We start from the raw sequence: 15255 nt of genomic DNA on the forward strand, positions 1-15255 counted from the left end.
TACTTGAGATTAGCTCATATTAACTCCAGCACAACAGATGCCAAAATCAATAAACGTTCATTAATGAACAGCAAAATACAAAATCCAACAGGCAGTCAACAAAATCAAATCAAGAGGAAACAGCTTCTCATGTATCTATTTGCAGACTCTAATGTTGATGAGATTTTTTTTTTTTCCCTTTCCAAAAAATAACTTCCAATTCATTTTTGCCCTATTTTCCTCAGAGGCAGGGTGCATACTAGCATAGCGAAGGCATTATCTGGTTTAGGTCTAATCCTTATACCCAAGTGTTTTACAGCCAATGTAATTACATCTCCATAAGTCCCGCAGTTTAAACCGTGCTGCTCGGTTCCTTCCGTTCTGTTCCATTTACAGATTCCCCTCCAGTGTCACCCCCGTTATTTCCAGACAGCATTTTTTCTTAAGATGCCGCTAATCATCAGAGGTCAAACAATGTTCTGCTCACCAGAAAAACAAATTAACAGTTTTAAAATGTTCATGTTTTTTGGTTAAAATGTCTTCTTTTCCACTGTAAATCCAGAGACTGCAGAGCATCTTCCACGCAAAGAAAGCAACTGTGGGGTTTAAAAGCCAAATGGTACTTTACAGAGCCATATTTTGATTTTTTTTGCTGTCTTTTGGTCCTGTAGCTGAATGCTTGAGCACCAGCACAGTCAGATCAACTATGCCGGGACCACCCTTATGCTCGTAATCATATGCATTCATGGTAGAATAAGGAGCTTTAAAGGAAACAGAGGATTTCCTGCCTTTTCCTCCCCATACTCATCCATATTTCATACCCACACCAAATCGACCTTCACACCTTCCACTCCCCAGCTACCACCCACTTTACTTATACAGTGCATCGCCTCTTTTTTCTCAACATCTCACACTCCTTACACCTCTTCTTCGTTTACACTTCACTTTCCTCTCCTACCACCCCCCTCCCCTTCCACTTCCTCCTTCTTTCTCCCTCTCTTTCCCCATGTCGTTCGATTTCCTTTGTCCACTTGTCCTTCACTCCTTGCTGCTATTCATCCTGTCCTCCATCCTTGTGCTCTCCAGGGGTGTGTGGCAGTGATAATGAAGCGCATAGTTAACAGATATTAGCTCATTGGCAGTGGATTCATTAGACAGAGCCAAGGCTTATGGTGATTATTTACCCATAGAGGAGGGGGCACAGGATCAGTACCACGCTCTGTGTCAGTAGCAGCAGCCACAGGCTTCTTTGAAGTCACACTGTCTCTGTTCCCTTGCAGCACTCTCAGGCGTCTCCTCTCCCTGGGTTTTCTCATTCTGTCTGAGCACCTCTCCCTCCACACACGTCTCTCTCCTTGCTGTTCTCACATTTTTTTTCTCCCTCTTTCCCTGTCATTAGACACCCACAATACATATCTGCATTCTCTCCCTCTTCTTTTGCAATCTCTCTTCACCGCCCCCATTCACCCAATGGTAATTATGGAAAAATCTGTAATAGTGCTCAGAGGAGCCGATAATACCTTTAGCTTAATTAAAGACATTTATGGGATGTAAAGACATGTAGCCTAGGGGTTGCCGTGCACCCACACTAACCCAAACTCTTTAATTCTCGCTTTTTCATCTCTCCCTTAATCCCTCGCTTTCTGTCCGTTCTTATCGTTTTCACACACGCATTGTGATACACACCATTACATGCTTATTCCTTTTGTCAAAATGAATGTTAAGGTCAGAAGTTCTGTGACTAATGATTTAGAAGTTCAGCTCTGAAGTGTTGTGAAACACTGTAGGGCTACATTATGGTGTATACGACATGCGTGGGGTCATGGTAATTCTAGCTTACATGTTTTATCAACCTCAAGCACACATACACACGACGGCAATAATGACAGTCTTTTCCTGTTGATTATCCCGGTGTTGGCCACATCCTGTTGGGCTGAAAGATGTGCAGCAAACTTGTTAACATGTCAGTCAGGGACACCAGTATTATTGCAGGAAAGTGAAAAATACTTGGTGTTACCGTACTTAGAAAAGTCACAGTGTTGGAGAGCTGATGCAAAGACTGTTTTTTTTAGTGCGATGGAGTCTGGTTTTCTCACCGTTATTCTTTTTTCTTTCTTCGGGGTACATTCTTCTCACTCTGACATCCAAGGTATGAAATACTTCCTGTGATTTTCAGAAATATACTGCTGAACTCAGCTTGCTGGTAAGGGAGTATACATTTCCTAACAAATGTTGCGTTTAGAGTGCAAACATGAATGAACCTCCATATTGCCTCCATATTTATCAACTTATTATTAAAATGGTCACTATTAAAGACAAGGTTCTATTTTTTCAAGTCTGCCCTAAAACAACTGTTATCTAGGCATGTCCATATATACATTGAAAGAGTCATCGGTCCATACTGGCTGTAAAGAGATCCCTTTCCTCAAGTGATTGCACTGGAAGACAAAACCCAGAATTTGAACATGTATTTTGAATGCATTTGAAGCTAACATAAGATGCTGCAGTATTGTCTGTCAAGTGGTAATCTTACAAAACTAGTCTTTTCTTGTACAAAGTTCTTTCTTTTTGTCACTATATCCATCTGTTGCAGCCCAGCAAAGTAATACTATCCAGAGAAACAGAAAGAGGAAATATGATACGAAAAAGACCAATTTTAGATACCCATTAGATTTGACTCTGACTGCTGAAGCTCCTGTTAAATTCAGTGAAACTAAGTTGTCCCCCATCACTTGTTGAAATTGCTTATCTCTTTGGGGACAGTATGGGCATGAGGAACTATATCAGGGAGCGATAAGTCTTTATGGGCATGTGAGCAATCTTTTAAGACACACTTAAAAACATGTGAACCTACACTTTAAGGTACTAATAATAACAAATGTGAAGCCCTTTTTAAAGACGTGTCTGTTTTGTCCACTTTCCCCCAGAATGGGAAGATGTTGTGGTGGCTAGAGAGGGCATGCCTACCACCTTGGTCTGTACTGACACAACAACGAGGGGCGCTGTGGCCATTAACTGGATGGTGAAGTCCCTTGGTGTGGATGAATGGAAACTGCTTCTCTCAGCCAGCGAAAGGAAAGAGTTCTCTGGTGGTGCCTCGAAGGCATTCATGCGATTGGCTGACCCTAACTTTCAAGACACCGGGGTTTTCTCTCTGTTCTTTATTCCCAGTATGGAAGACAGCGGTCTCTACTCATGCTTGATAAAGCAACAAGAGAGGAAACTGAGGGAGAAGATTATCCTCTTAGCCATTCTTAGAGGTAGAAAAACAGGTTATGTGCCCCATAGGAATGTCTACACTCCTCAGGACATATGCCTTTGTGAAATGTTCAATAACTTATTATGTTGTCGATTGCTAAATTAACGGGAACCTAGAATAAATGAGCTCGGCCACACTTCATTTACAGTCGCTGTAGAGGTGAGAAGTAACAAAGTACATCTACTCAAGTAGGGAACATATTTAAGTACTTGAGTTTTACTTGAGTTTTTTTTCTATATCTATGGTTCAACTCGACTACATTTCAGAATACTGTACTTTTAAATGCTTACTTTTTAATTGAATCACTGATAACAATCCAATAATAATGTACTGTATAATATATGTACATAACACTAAAGGGGTAATTGTGTGTAGTGAGTACTTTTACTTTTCATACTTTAAGTATATTTTGCTAGTGATACTCTGAACTGTTAGCTAATAATAATAATAATAATACATTTTATTTGTAAAACACTTGTCATGGTTAAAAGGCAATCCCAGAGTGCTAGTGAGTTCCCTTTTCCTGTTGTTTTAGTTCCTATATTGATGAGTCTCTTTTTGTGTTTTGTCTCTGTAACTGTCTTGGCCAGGTCTCCCTTGAAAAAGAGATTCTTAATCTCAATGGGACTATTCAGTTAAATAAATAAATTATTTAAAAAAATACTTGGAATGGAATAAATATACTTGGTTATGCAACTTTTACCTTAGTAGTAACATTTAAACACCTCTTCCACCCCAATTTCCTTTGTCCTCCCTCATCTACAGTCAATGTTGTCCCCGCTGCACCTGTTCCTCTGCGAAGTACCTTGAGGCTGATCGCCAGTGTTAACCCTGACTATGCAGTCGCGGAGATCGCCTGGGCATCACCTGCAGGCCTTTCCTTGAAGAGTGAGAAAAAGCCAAACACAGGCACAGTGGCCAAACTGCCAGAGGTCGTAGAGAGTGACAACGGGACATATGTCTGTGTGGTTCACCCGTGGGGTAACAGCAGCAACGCTCTTTTCTCCTTCGATGTGGACGTGACTGTTGATGGTGAGACTGAATCTAGAGAGAGAAAAACAAAAGCGTTGAGATTGCTTTTGTCGATGGTATGAGCGGGCATCAGCTAGAAACTCCAGCAGCAGCATTATTTATTTAAGCATCCTGTTGCAACAGTTCTTCAAAGTATTTACTTTTATAGACCAGTTTTGAGATTCAAAAGCCTTCTGTAGATTTTTACTCAAATTCAGCCAGTCCTCCTGTGAATATTATAGTTGCTACACTTATGCATTATTCATTATTTGCTTTCTTGCTTCCCTTCTCTCCACAGCTGACAATATGGCCTCATTCACCAGTATAACACATGGTGAGTGACTGTAACACAAGCAGTCTGAAAGTCCTGTGTCAGCAGCTTGCTAATCAGGCAGAGCAGAATGCAAGAACTAGGGAAGTTAACTCTCAGCATATAAGAACGTAATCCCTATTGTTGTAGGAATTTTCCCCTATCTCCATTTCCCCACTCTCCTACTATTCTGTTTACTCTGTCTGTCTACGCCTCACTCTTCATTCGCCCTCTTTTTATTTTGAATTCCCTGTCTACATGTCTGCTCGCACTGTTATGTCTTCATATCCGTCTTCGTTAATTGTCTTTCCTCTTCCTTCTTCGCCTTCAGAGAAAGAGATCTCCACCGCCACTCTTGCTCAGACACCTTTCCCCCTGACCTGTTCTGGTGTCCAGGGGGACTATGTCCGTGTGCACTGGGTACCACCGGACAGGAGGCACAGTGATATAAGCCTGGTGTACCAGTACAACCGCTGGAGGGGAACCACCTTACCTACTAAGCACAGCAAGAGATTTCAGCTCTCCGGCTCACCCTACAACGCGGAGACCGGGAGCTTCTCCTTTCTGCTCACCCCTGGGTTGAAAGAAGGCGGCCTCTACATCTGTGAAGTGTTCCTCAATGACAACGCCTTCAGCATTAGGACCAATCTCAGCGTGTTGAAAGGTACACAACAGGGTCAGGAGGTGGAGAAAGACAAGGAGGAGGTGGATTAGGAGGAATAAAAGGAGTGACTGGGATGGATTTATGAGACAAGTGGTGTCACTTTTATAATTACCTTAGGTATTTATGTTGTGACATGATATTTTTTTGATGCTGATATGCAAAGTGATGATTTGGTTAAATAAACATATGGATGACAAGTTAAAGGCAAAAAAAACAAAAATACAAGCTAGGTCATCAAGATCCCCCAGAACAGCTTTAATGCCCCAAGTCTTTTAGAGCACAGACATGAGAGTGTTTTGCTAATCCACCACTCGGCAAGGAAGCAAATAAGAATATTTCCCAAAATGTCTTATATTGTCTCTGGCTTACACAATGTCAGACGTCACTTTCCTCTCCAAGCCCGGGGCTGAAGGGTCCATCAGAGGTCTGAGGAGGTGGGCCCGAGCCTGGAGCTCCGTAGCTAGACCCTTCTTCTAAACATCAAAGTATTCCTTTAGATAAACTACAATTAAGTAACAAAATACGGGGGGGGGGGGGGGGGGGGGGGTTGATAAATGGGTAGGGAAACTCAAAAAATAAGCAGATGCCTCCAACCAGTTAATGAGCGGTTTGATGATGATGATAATGAGTATAATGATGCTGTGAGTTGTGTTGCTGTCATACTATCCTAACCCGATTGAACATTTATGGAACATTTCATGATCCAAACATCGAATGAGCGAATATCTTTTGAAAGAATGATGCTCAATCTCTCCAGCAGAGTTTAAGAATGGAGCTGGAACCACAATGCAATTAGCATAGTTTAGCATAAGAGTCAGGTTATGCCCGAACAGAATTAGTTTGTACGTTGTGTTCTCCGATCAAATTGGAACATTTTGGAAACACTGCAGGGTGGAGTGAAAAGCCTGCTGTCATAGAGAGGGGGAGATGTGATAGTGTTTAATTATGGGATTGTGCATATTTTCAGTCTCCTCTGAGAGGCATTTACACTGTTGAAGAAATAATCATGCCAAAAATAAAAAAGAGAGCTAGAGAGGGAGAAGTTCAAACCCTGCAAACCTCCCTTCTCACCTCTGTACGACAGGTTAATAACAAAATTGTTGGTTTCTGAAAGTTGCAGAATTGGCGGGACACTGCCTCTCCGCTCGTTGCCTGGCAACCTCAATGTGATGACAAGACTCTGGGAAGTCACTGTAGCCTACCCTCCTGTTAAAGCACCCCCCCCCCCCCTTTATAACCACAACTTGTTTTTGCATTTCTGTTTGTGCATGGATTAAACAAACTGCATGTAATATGTCGATTAATGAGATATGTATACATTGGACAGAGCCAGGCTAGCTGTTTCCATCTAATTACAGTCTTTATGCTAAGCTAAGCTAATCACAGGCATGAGAGTGGTATCGATCTTCTTATCTAACTCCCATAAATATCCAAGTACTTCTTTAATCTAAACAGTGTACGAGACAGTGGCAAAATAGTTCCAGTCAGTTCTCTGTAGCTAAAGGATTCATGTTTCTAGAAGCATTTGCCTTGCTGTTGCAAGATACTGAATTTATACCAGCTCCCAGTGCATTGTTCTAACACTGTCGAATAAATGTGAACAGATTTTCCCACAGCTATTGATAAAAAGTCACATCATTAAATGAATAGCTACACTTACAGTACAACCTATTGCTCATGAAAAGGAACATTTGCTCGATTCATAAATTTAGAGTGAAAAAAAATTGAGAGGAACACCTGTTGGTTTTTTATGGGACAGCCTTGGGGAGTGTTCACCCCTTTGCAGACACACAAAGAATACACTTACACCCACACACACAAAACCCAACACACATACATACATGCATACACACATACACACACACACACATATACAATGCCCTGTCATGGCAGCCTTGGAAGACTTTACTAATCACAATCCCTCTGGCATCTATCACAGCCGCCCAGACATGACCAGCCGATCCGTCACTGTCACTGTCACCGTGCCTCACACATCTGCATCTCTCATACACACATTCACTTGCACCCACACACCAATCATGTGATGCATATATTTTTACCCTGCCTCATTATAAGTATCATTATGTATGATTATACCTGCTGCCCTCCCACCAAGGCTGCTGGTGGCCCACACTGATGACACTAATCAAGACTGAAACGTGCGTGTTTTTATGTGTGTGTGGGGGGGTCTGCAGAGCTTGATTACACCCAGATGGATCCTCATTTCAGTTTGACGAGACACTAAGCATCAGTCACAGTCAACCAATGCATTAGCAGCAAATCACTTTAATGAATATATATTATTTTGACCCCTCTCTGAATTGTTCCTTGTTTTTTCATATCACTCTCCCTTTACCCCATTACTCTCTATTTGTCCTTGGCCTTTTCTATATTCACACACTACCCTTTAACTCACTTTCTCATTCTGCCTCGCTCCTTTTTCCTACCTCCAGCCTGTCTTTTTCACTTACTCATCCTTCCTTCAATTTCCTCATTTGTTTCATCACTCTGTAACATTTTCTCTCTCTTATCCTCCCCTCCCAATCACTGCTTTGCATCACATCCTGCAATGGGCACAAATACATCAGACTTCCTTGCGATGTGATTACACCAGCCGCAAGGCCAAAACTAGCCCTGGGGTGTAAAGTGGTGGGACAATAACCCCATCCCTACTTTCTACACCCCCTACTTCCGGCGCCCCTACTCGGACCACACCCATCTTTGAACTCTACCATTATTTTGATCTCAACAACAAACGCTATCACAGTTACAAGATCTGTAATCTTTCTGGTATTTATATATATATATATATATATATATATATATACAAACTTTGCAGGTTTGTAGTTGAGATCGAAAATGAATTGCCCCACCACTTTACGGCCCTGGAGTTAGTCTCTAGTTTGTGATTTCAAATGTATCAAAATAATATAAAAAATACTGGTTCGAGAAAAATGTATTTAATTAAAATACAAGTTAGTTGCAATTTGAAAATACAAAAATACATTCTATACAAACATTTTAAGCATTTAGGAACTGAACAGTTTGGCCCGATGATGCACTACATAGTTCTTTCAGGTGACAAATGTGCATTTTTCAGATTTTCTTTTTCAAGAGCACTAAATATTTGGGCAGTGGAGTAAGTACATTTCTCAGATCTCCAGCTTGTAACAGTATGCCACCAAATAGAAGAAGAGAAACAGAAGTGCTCTTATAAAAAAATGACATATTAAACAATGTCATTTTGGTATTTCATATACAAGCTGTCATGTTTTTCTGTTCTTCTATACTCAAAAGTAATTAAATACATATTTTAAATACATTTTACTGAAATACTTCCCATCTCTGACCACATCCACAGTTAAAACCAGCCAATCCTCCTCACAGCTGGAATTGGGGTGTCTGTACTCAGAGCGGCCCCAGGTCCAAAGGGTCACTTGGAAATACCAGAAAAAGAGTCGCCGGCTAAATTTGTCAAGCACTGGTCCTGGCAGTATCACCACCATTCTGCCGTTACCCATCACCTCTGACACAGCTGGGAACTACACCTGCACCCTGCAGCTGAAAAATGGGCAGACCATCTGTGCAACACAAGCTGTCTCACTGCCCCCTGGGAGGGATGGTACGGTATAACAAAACTGGTCTGTTTTCTGATGTTCTTTATCAACACTTTCACTGCACATTCGCTATTATTTTACTAGCACAGGATTCCTGGCCGAATTCCTATCCACTCAGTGGAAATTATAAACCATAAATGTGAAATATTCTCCGATATGTGCTCCGTGAAATGTTCAACGATGCATTCAAGCCAACCTCAGGTCAATTCATCTGCCAGAAAGCCCATATTTTACAGCGGAAAGAGAACCTGACAGGCTCCGTATGTTATGCTTCCTTAATGTAGTTAAAAGGGTCACAGGTCAAGACTCCTGTGAAGTTTGTGATTTGCAGATAATATCCAGGGGGAAAGACTTACTGCATTTGCGTGCCCATTTCTCATAAAAATCCACCAGTTTTAATACTCTGCTCGGCCTCTGCTATAAAATATACAACTTTAAGGTTATCGTTTTTCTCATCACACTCACCCAGTTGATATGCGAATATAAGAAGACAGGACTTCAGGACATCTCTCCCTACAAAGTCTAAATTATTCAGGCTTATTGTATTGGTGGCTGTGGGGAAGCATATGAGGATGTGACAGTTGAATGGATCCCTGAGCAGAGATGAGTTCAATCACCGTACCCCAATACATCACTTGGGTGGAGGGGGCCAAGAGCTCATCATGATACACGCTGATGGTACAGCTATAAGAGTAATGGAAATGGAGGATAAAGATACAAGGTGATAAAGACATGGAGAGGAAAAGAGGCAGCAAGACTCTGCCTGATTGGAGAGGCTGGATCAAAAGAGAGAAATAAACATCAGTCTGGCTTTATGCCCTAGTACTTTGTGGCAAATACTGATTATGTCATATTGTGAGAAACAATAGAAACAATCAGTTTGCGGTTTTGTTTTTGTTTTTCTGTTGGTCGTGTTTTTCCTTGTTTCAAGTTTTTTTTAATGAGTTCATACTATCAGAAAAAATCGCGAAAACGCAGGTTTGGACCAAAATCCAGAACACAGATGAGGAGGTGGAGTCCACCAATTTAATAATAATAATAAAAAGAAAACGTATAGCTCAAAATCCCCCAAAACATGCAGGGAACAGAGGCTAGAAAGTAAAAGAAAGGAAAGAAAACAGGAACACTTAAACACTGTGAAACTATTGAACAGTAACAGGCAAGACTTCTGAATGCAAAAAGAGAGAAAATTGGAAAAATTAGTCCCCGACTGGGAAAATTGAAGTGAACTCTCCTGCATGTCGGAACAATGACTTGCAGTGCTTGCATCATATTATGCAGACACATGACGGACAAAGTATATACATTTTTTGCTCATATGTAATTTCTAACATGGTATTACGTTGTTAGGTTTTTGTTAAAAAGGTCATCTATTTGCATTTACCCTGATAACAAGTCAGGTAAAGCCACATGTTTAGTGGTTTAAGGGAATGTAGGCCTGTTGGTGCTGCAAAAAGTCTGGGACAATATCACTAATATAAAGCTTGACACTGGAAATAAATATTGGAAACAGCTATCAGCTTGTTTTTGTAAACACTCTGAGCAGTAAAATATAATACATATTTGTGTAGATGTTGTTCCCACCTTACGACTTAAAGGTCATGACTACACCAAAGTGGGAAAAACGACTACTATGTTAAATGGGACCATCTGAGGAGCATGTGAATCCAGAGTTAAATACGCAAGGAGAGCGGTATGATCAGAGACCGCATCTAATCAGGGCAGGGCAGACAGTAACAAAGACAGGAAAACACACAAGGGCAGGAAGTAAAACAAAACATGACACATGGGGATTGAAACTTCAAAATAAAACAGAAAACAACCTAAACAAAAATGAACTCCATGAAACAAGAAACAACAGAAAACCCCAAACTGATATTTCAAAAAAACCACACAGTCAGTATTCACGGCAAAGTTTATTGAGCCAGACTGTGACAATATTGTGCTGCATTTGTCCAAGGTAACATGAGGAATTTAGACTGAGCAGAGGGAGAAGTTCTAATAATGTAAGTGTGGGATGACCTACATTTACACTGTTGAAAAGTGACAGGTTGCACAAACACTGCAATAATGCGAGATAGCTCAAAAGTCTGTGGTTAATAATGAATAGTATGACAATAAGCAGCGACAGTTCAATGTTTATAAATAGTGGTTCTTGGTAGCAGGTAGACATCCAGAGACTGTGGGATTTTGCACAGGGTTGTTTGGCTCTATGCGCAAACGGAAATAAGTGTTTGGTTTACTGGAAATAACCAGTACAACTACTGTAGTGTATGTATAATTTGGGAATATCTTATGTGTTGTTAGTCAAATGTAGTGCCGGCTTTAGAAGTAAAAAAAAAAAAAGTCCTGCATAATAGAATTTCTTTCAATGATGGCACAGTTCAGAGAATACAGAATTGAAGCAATCATTGTGCTCTGCAGCACATGAAATGCTTCAAATGTCAGGGATGTTCTGCAATCATTTGCTATCCTGAGTTAGCCCATCATTTACCAAGCAGTTCTTTGGTCTGCCTTCTATCAGACACCCTCCTCTACAATCAAATTGATATAATGCACCCCCTCCACTTCCTTTGAGATGAAATAGACGAGGTAGGGAGGAAGTGCCAATAGAGTGAAGGAAAAGGCGAGATAGAGGAAGATGAGAGCAAGGTGGAGAGAGGGACAGAAAGAGAGAAAGGTAGAGATGTGTTAGTGAGAAACTGCAGCATTTATGCCTTAGTTCACTGCACTCAATTACCATAATTCATGCGTTAAAGCTGGTATGGAGAACAGCGCGGGTCACTCTTGGGGTCAACACTCGCCACAGTATTTCATTAGCACCCTCTACACATACTCACCAATCAATTACACCTTACACATAATGATTGATCATTCTGAAGCTGACTAAAAGCTGTGACACCAGGACTAAGGTGAAGCCCGCGGGCCAATCCTTTAACAAACAAAATTTTGATGAGATGTCTGAGTGGACTTTACTTTTGCCAGGTTTCTGTCCATCAGATAACCTCAAAAGCCACAGAGTAACACTATATGAATTGTTTAGAAAAGACGATTCAATAAAACAAAAGGCTGTTTTTCTAGTACTGTAGTAACTGCTGCTGTAGATGTTCGACAAATCTGATTGCTTTGTGCTCCACAAACAGGGAGCAAGCAGCGACAGTCAGAACTCATATTCAGGTACACTAAATCACAGCAGTCTCTGTGAAAACGAGTGCCTCCCTCTTGCTTCTCGAGTTGCCCCGTGGGTGTGTTTTACCACAATGATGTCATCTTCATTATGCAAGCAAATCGGACAAGTTTGAGAGCACACATGAGCTCCCAACAGAATTTCACTGGTACTACAGTGAGCAAATGCTTGCTTATGTAACGTTTGCGATAATCATGCCTAAACTTTCCATCCACCTGTTTGCCGATGCTGCGTTGACAGTGTTTAGGAGAAAGACTGCTATTTACATTGTTAGTCAGTTTGCCTGGAGGAAGTTTGTTGCTAGGATCAGATGTCAAAAGAGTGTGTGTGGAAAGGCCTCAACTCACTTTTCCTATATATACGCATACATATTTACATAATGAGATGGGGAAGATTTGCAAAAAGTAAAATAAATCCACTCCAGTGGTTCTCAAACTATGCAACGTGGCACACTAGTGAGCCTTGGGAGTTGGCGAGGCGTGCCTTGAAATTAGTCTTATATATGATGATTGACATGGAATAATATGTGAACATGTGCCTTGGAAATACTTACATTCATATATGGTGTGCCTTGTGACAAACACGTCAGAACCACTGATCTACTCTTGGAAGTGGCAAGGTTTTGTGTAATGATCTGACAGGATCTGCTCTCTTCGATAACTTGTTGTTGCTTTTCTTCTTTTCGTCCATGTTTTAAATAGACAGGGTTTACTGTCCAGGCTGAGGGATTGTCAGATCGATGCCTACTCAGCTATCGTATAGACTATTTACTCTTTCTGACAGAGCCTGGATTTCTTTGCCTTCTTCCACTGCACTCATTGTCTATCACTGACAGCAGCATGATGCAAATGCATGTAATATGTTAAGCGAATCTCAACTGCAACATGTCTTAAAATCCATGACTTTTCAAATGTCCACTTGAAGAAAAGGATGCCCCTTTGCGTCTTGAACAAAAGAGCAAACTGGAGAACAAACAGCAATAATTCCTCTCCCTGACACACGCTCATAGCTCGACAAGTTTCATATTAGCACCATTGTACTTGGAAACATTCATGTCTTTTTCTCTCTCACTTTACTTTCCTTTTAGTGGGTGTCAGTGTGACCGACCCCCCCCTGCTCCCTTCTCTGTCTGCTTTATTACTTCTGGTGCCCCTGGTTGCTGCGGCTGTCGGTGTGTTGCTATGGAGACAGAAACACATTTCTGATCGCGGTGAGTCTTCCGGCATTATCTTTTTTTTTTGACAGCTTTCTATGTTACGTCCATCTTTGGCCCCTGACGGCTGCCACTGAGCGATGTGGGCCGTGACATCCTCTGGGGTTGTTGTAATGAATCTGCCTTCATGTCCTCTCTACCTTGAGTATGTGTGTGTGTGTGTGTGTGTGTGTGTGTGTGTGTGTGTGTGTGTGTGTGTGTGTGTGTGTGTGTGTGTGTGTGTGTGTGTGTGTGTGTGTGTGTGTGTGTGTGTGTGTGTGTGTGTGTGTGCATGAGTGTCTGTGTGTGTATGAGACTGATAGGGGATAACTGTCTCTCTCTGTAGGTATTGAGCAGTCTCTGTCTGTCCACTCCGGGGAGGCAGAGAACATCTATGAGAATCCTGAGGATATCAGACAGGTGATGAATTTCAGACATTTTCAATATCTAAATATCCTCTGATGAATTCCTCTTGTTATCTCCCCCTTTCCACTCTAGTACTTAGCACTCTCTACTCCCTCTCACCCTCCCCTCCCCTTCCCCGCCTTGTCTCTCTCTTGTGCACTCTTTATTTTTTTTGCTTTTCTTCTCTGTTTTCCCTCTGATTTCCACTATCCCTCCCTCTCTGTCACTTGTTGTTCATTAAACCTGTTTTCTCTGCTCTCCTCCCTTCCCAACAGGCTCCTCCCCAGGGCTCAGTCTACATGGTGAGTTATTGTGGCGTCGTCCCCTGCACACTCACAAGGGTATGGTGCATAAGTGTGTTTGCGGAGGAGTTGTGACACACACATCCACCAATGCATATAGACTCTCACTCTCTCTATTGCTTCCTCCCAAAGCTGTCAGTAGACATGTCTCCCCTCACACTCACGATCCTCTCCTCCAACCTGTCAGGGGTCTTTCAGATAAACCCAATGCCTATCAACTGTCACCCTTACATTAGTGATATTAACAAATCAATCTCATTACACAGGGTACAGAGGGACATAAATCTGACCTCAGAGCCGTGAGTTTCTGTCTTTAACCACTTCTTTTAACCTCTTCCCCTGAATCCCTTTCCCCTTTTCTGCTTCATGCTAGGATTTGAAGCCAAGAGGAGAGGATGATGTCTATAAGGAACTGGAGCGGTAAGCAAAAGCCTTGCATCACCCATGTGTGCTTTTATATGTTGAACTGTGTGTGTGTGTGTGTGTGTGTGTGTGTGTGTGTGTGTGTTTGCACTGTCACTCATTTGCCCCTGACATTCCTCTCACACTCGCAAATCACGCTGGCCTGAACATCACTCTGACACTGTGGCATAATATCACGCCATGTACTGACAGGCAGCGCTCCTTCGCCCGTGTGTTGTTGTTGCTTTTGCGTGGGCTGTCTGTGTTTGCGTTTAAGGAAGAATAAAAGAGACTGGGGGGACGAGAGATTTGTTTTATGTGAGTTTGTCTTTGTGCTTTGTTTTCAGATACTAACAGTGTCAGAGCTGATCACTTACCCACATCTCATCCTCATCCAGCTGTCACATCCTCTCAGTTCCCAGCTGCAGCAGAAGGCCTGTATAAACAAAAGTAACAACTGAGTGTCAGAGTTGGGATTTGAAGAAAAGCTTAAATGCTTCAGGGAAATGCAAATGTTTTTTTCTGTATTCTAAAATATTGCAGGTTATGAATGCTTAATTGCTGATTTGCTTTGATGGCTGCACATAGAGGAGAATATTTTCACAAAAGGCTTTAAAATGTGTCCTAAATGTGTGTAAATTAAGTTATACTGTCTCTTTTTTACTTAAACATTTGGTGTTGTACCAACTGTCTTGTACTTCTATGGATGCCTGTATTTAAACATATACATTTCAATATCCCTTTGATATTCTTTTATTATTATTATTATTTTATTTTATTGTTGAAAGGTGCTTTACAAATAAACTTGCCTTGCCTTGCCTAAATGAACAGGTTTGTTTTGTTGATGTCTATTTTGTTTTCATTCCCCAAAACAATTTCTAAGCGCTTTCGCCTTTCGACACTTCTGGTCAGTGTAGGCTTCCATAG

At 41.4% G+C, this 15255-nt stretch overlaps 1 protein-coding gene across 1 annotated transcript; it reads left to right on the plus strand.

Moving 5' to 3' along the window:
• Positions 1–2055: 2055 nt before the first annotated feature.
• On the plus strand, positions 2056–14350 carry g6fl (g6f-like; the record flags this gene model as incomplete). Its single annotated transcript, XM_083917799.1, has 10 exons — positions 2056–2128; positions 2907–3239; positions 4004–4270; positions 4548–4583; positions 4891–5223; positions 8585–8845; positions 13115–13237; positions 13566–13639; positions 13900–13926; positions 14300–14350. The coding sequence occupies 10 exons, from the start codon at positions 2056–2058 to the stop codon at positions 14348–14350; spliced, it is 1578 nt and encodes a 525-aa protein (XP_083773925.1).
• Between the last annotated feature and the right edge of the window lie 905 nt (positions 14351–15255).

The sequence above is a fragment of the Echiichthys vipera genome (genome assembly GCF_963691815.1).
Source record: "Echiichthys vipera genome assembly, chromosome: 8".
In the NCBI taxonomy this organism is placed as follows: Eukaryota; Metazoa; Chordata; class Actinopteri; order Perciformes; family Trachinidae; genus Echiichthys; species Echiichthys vipera.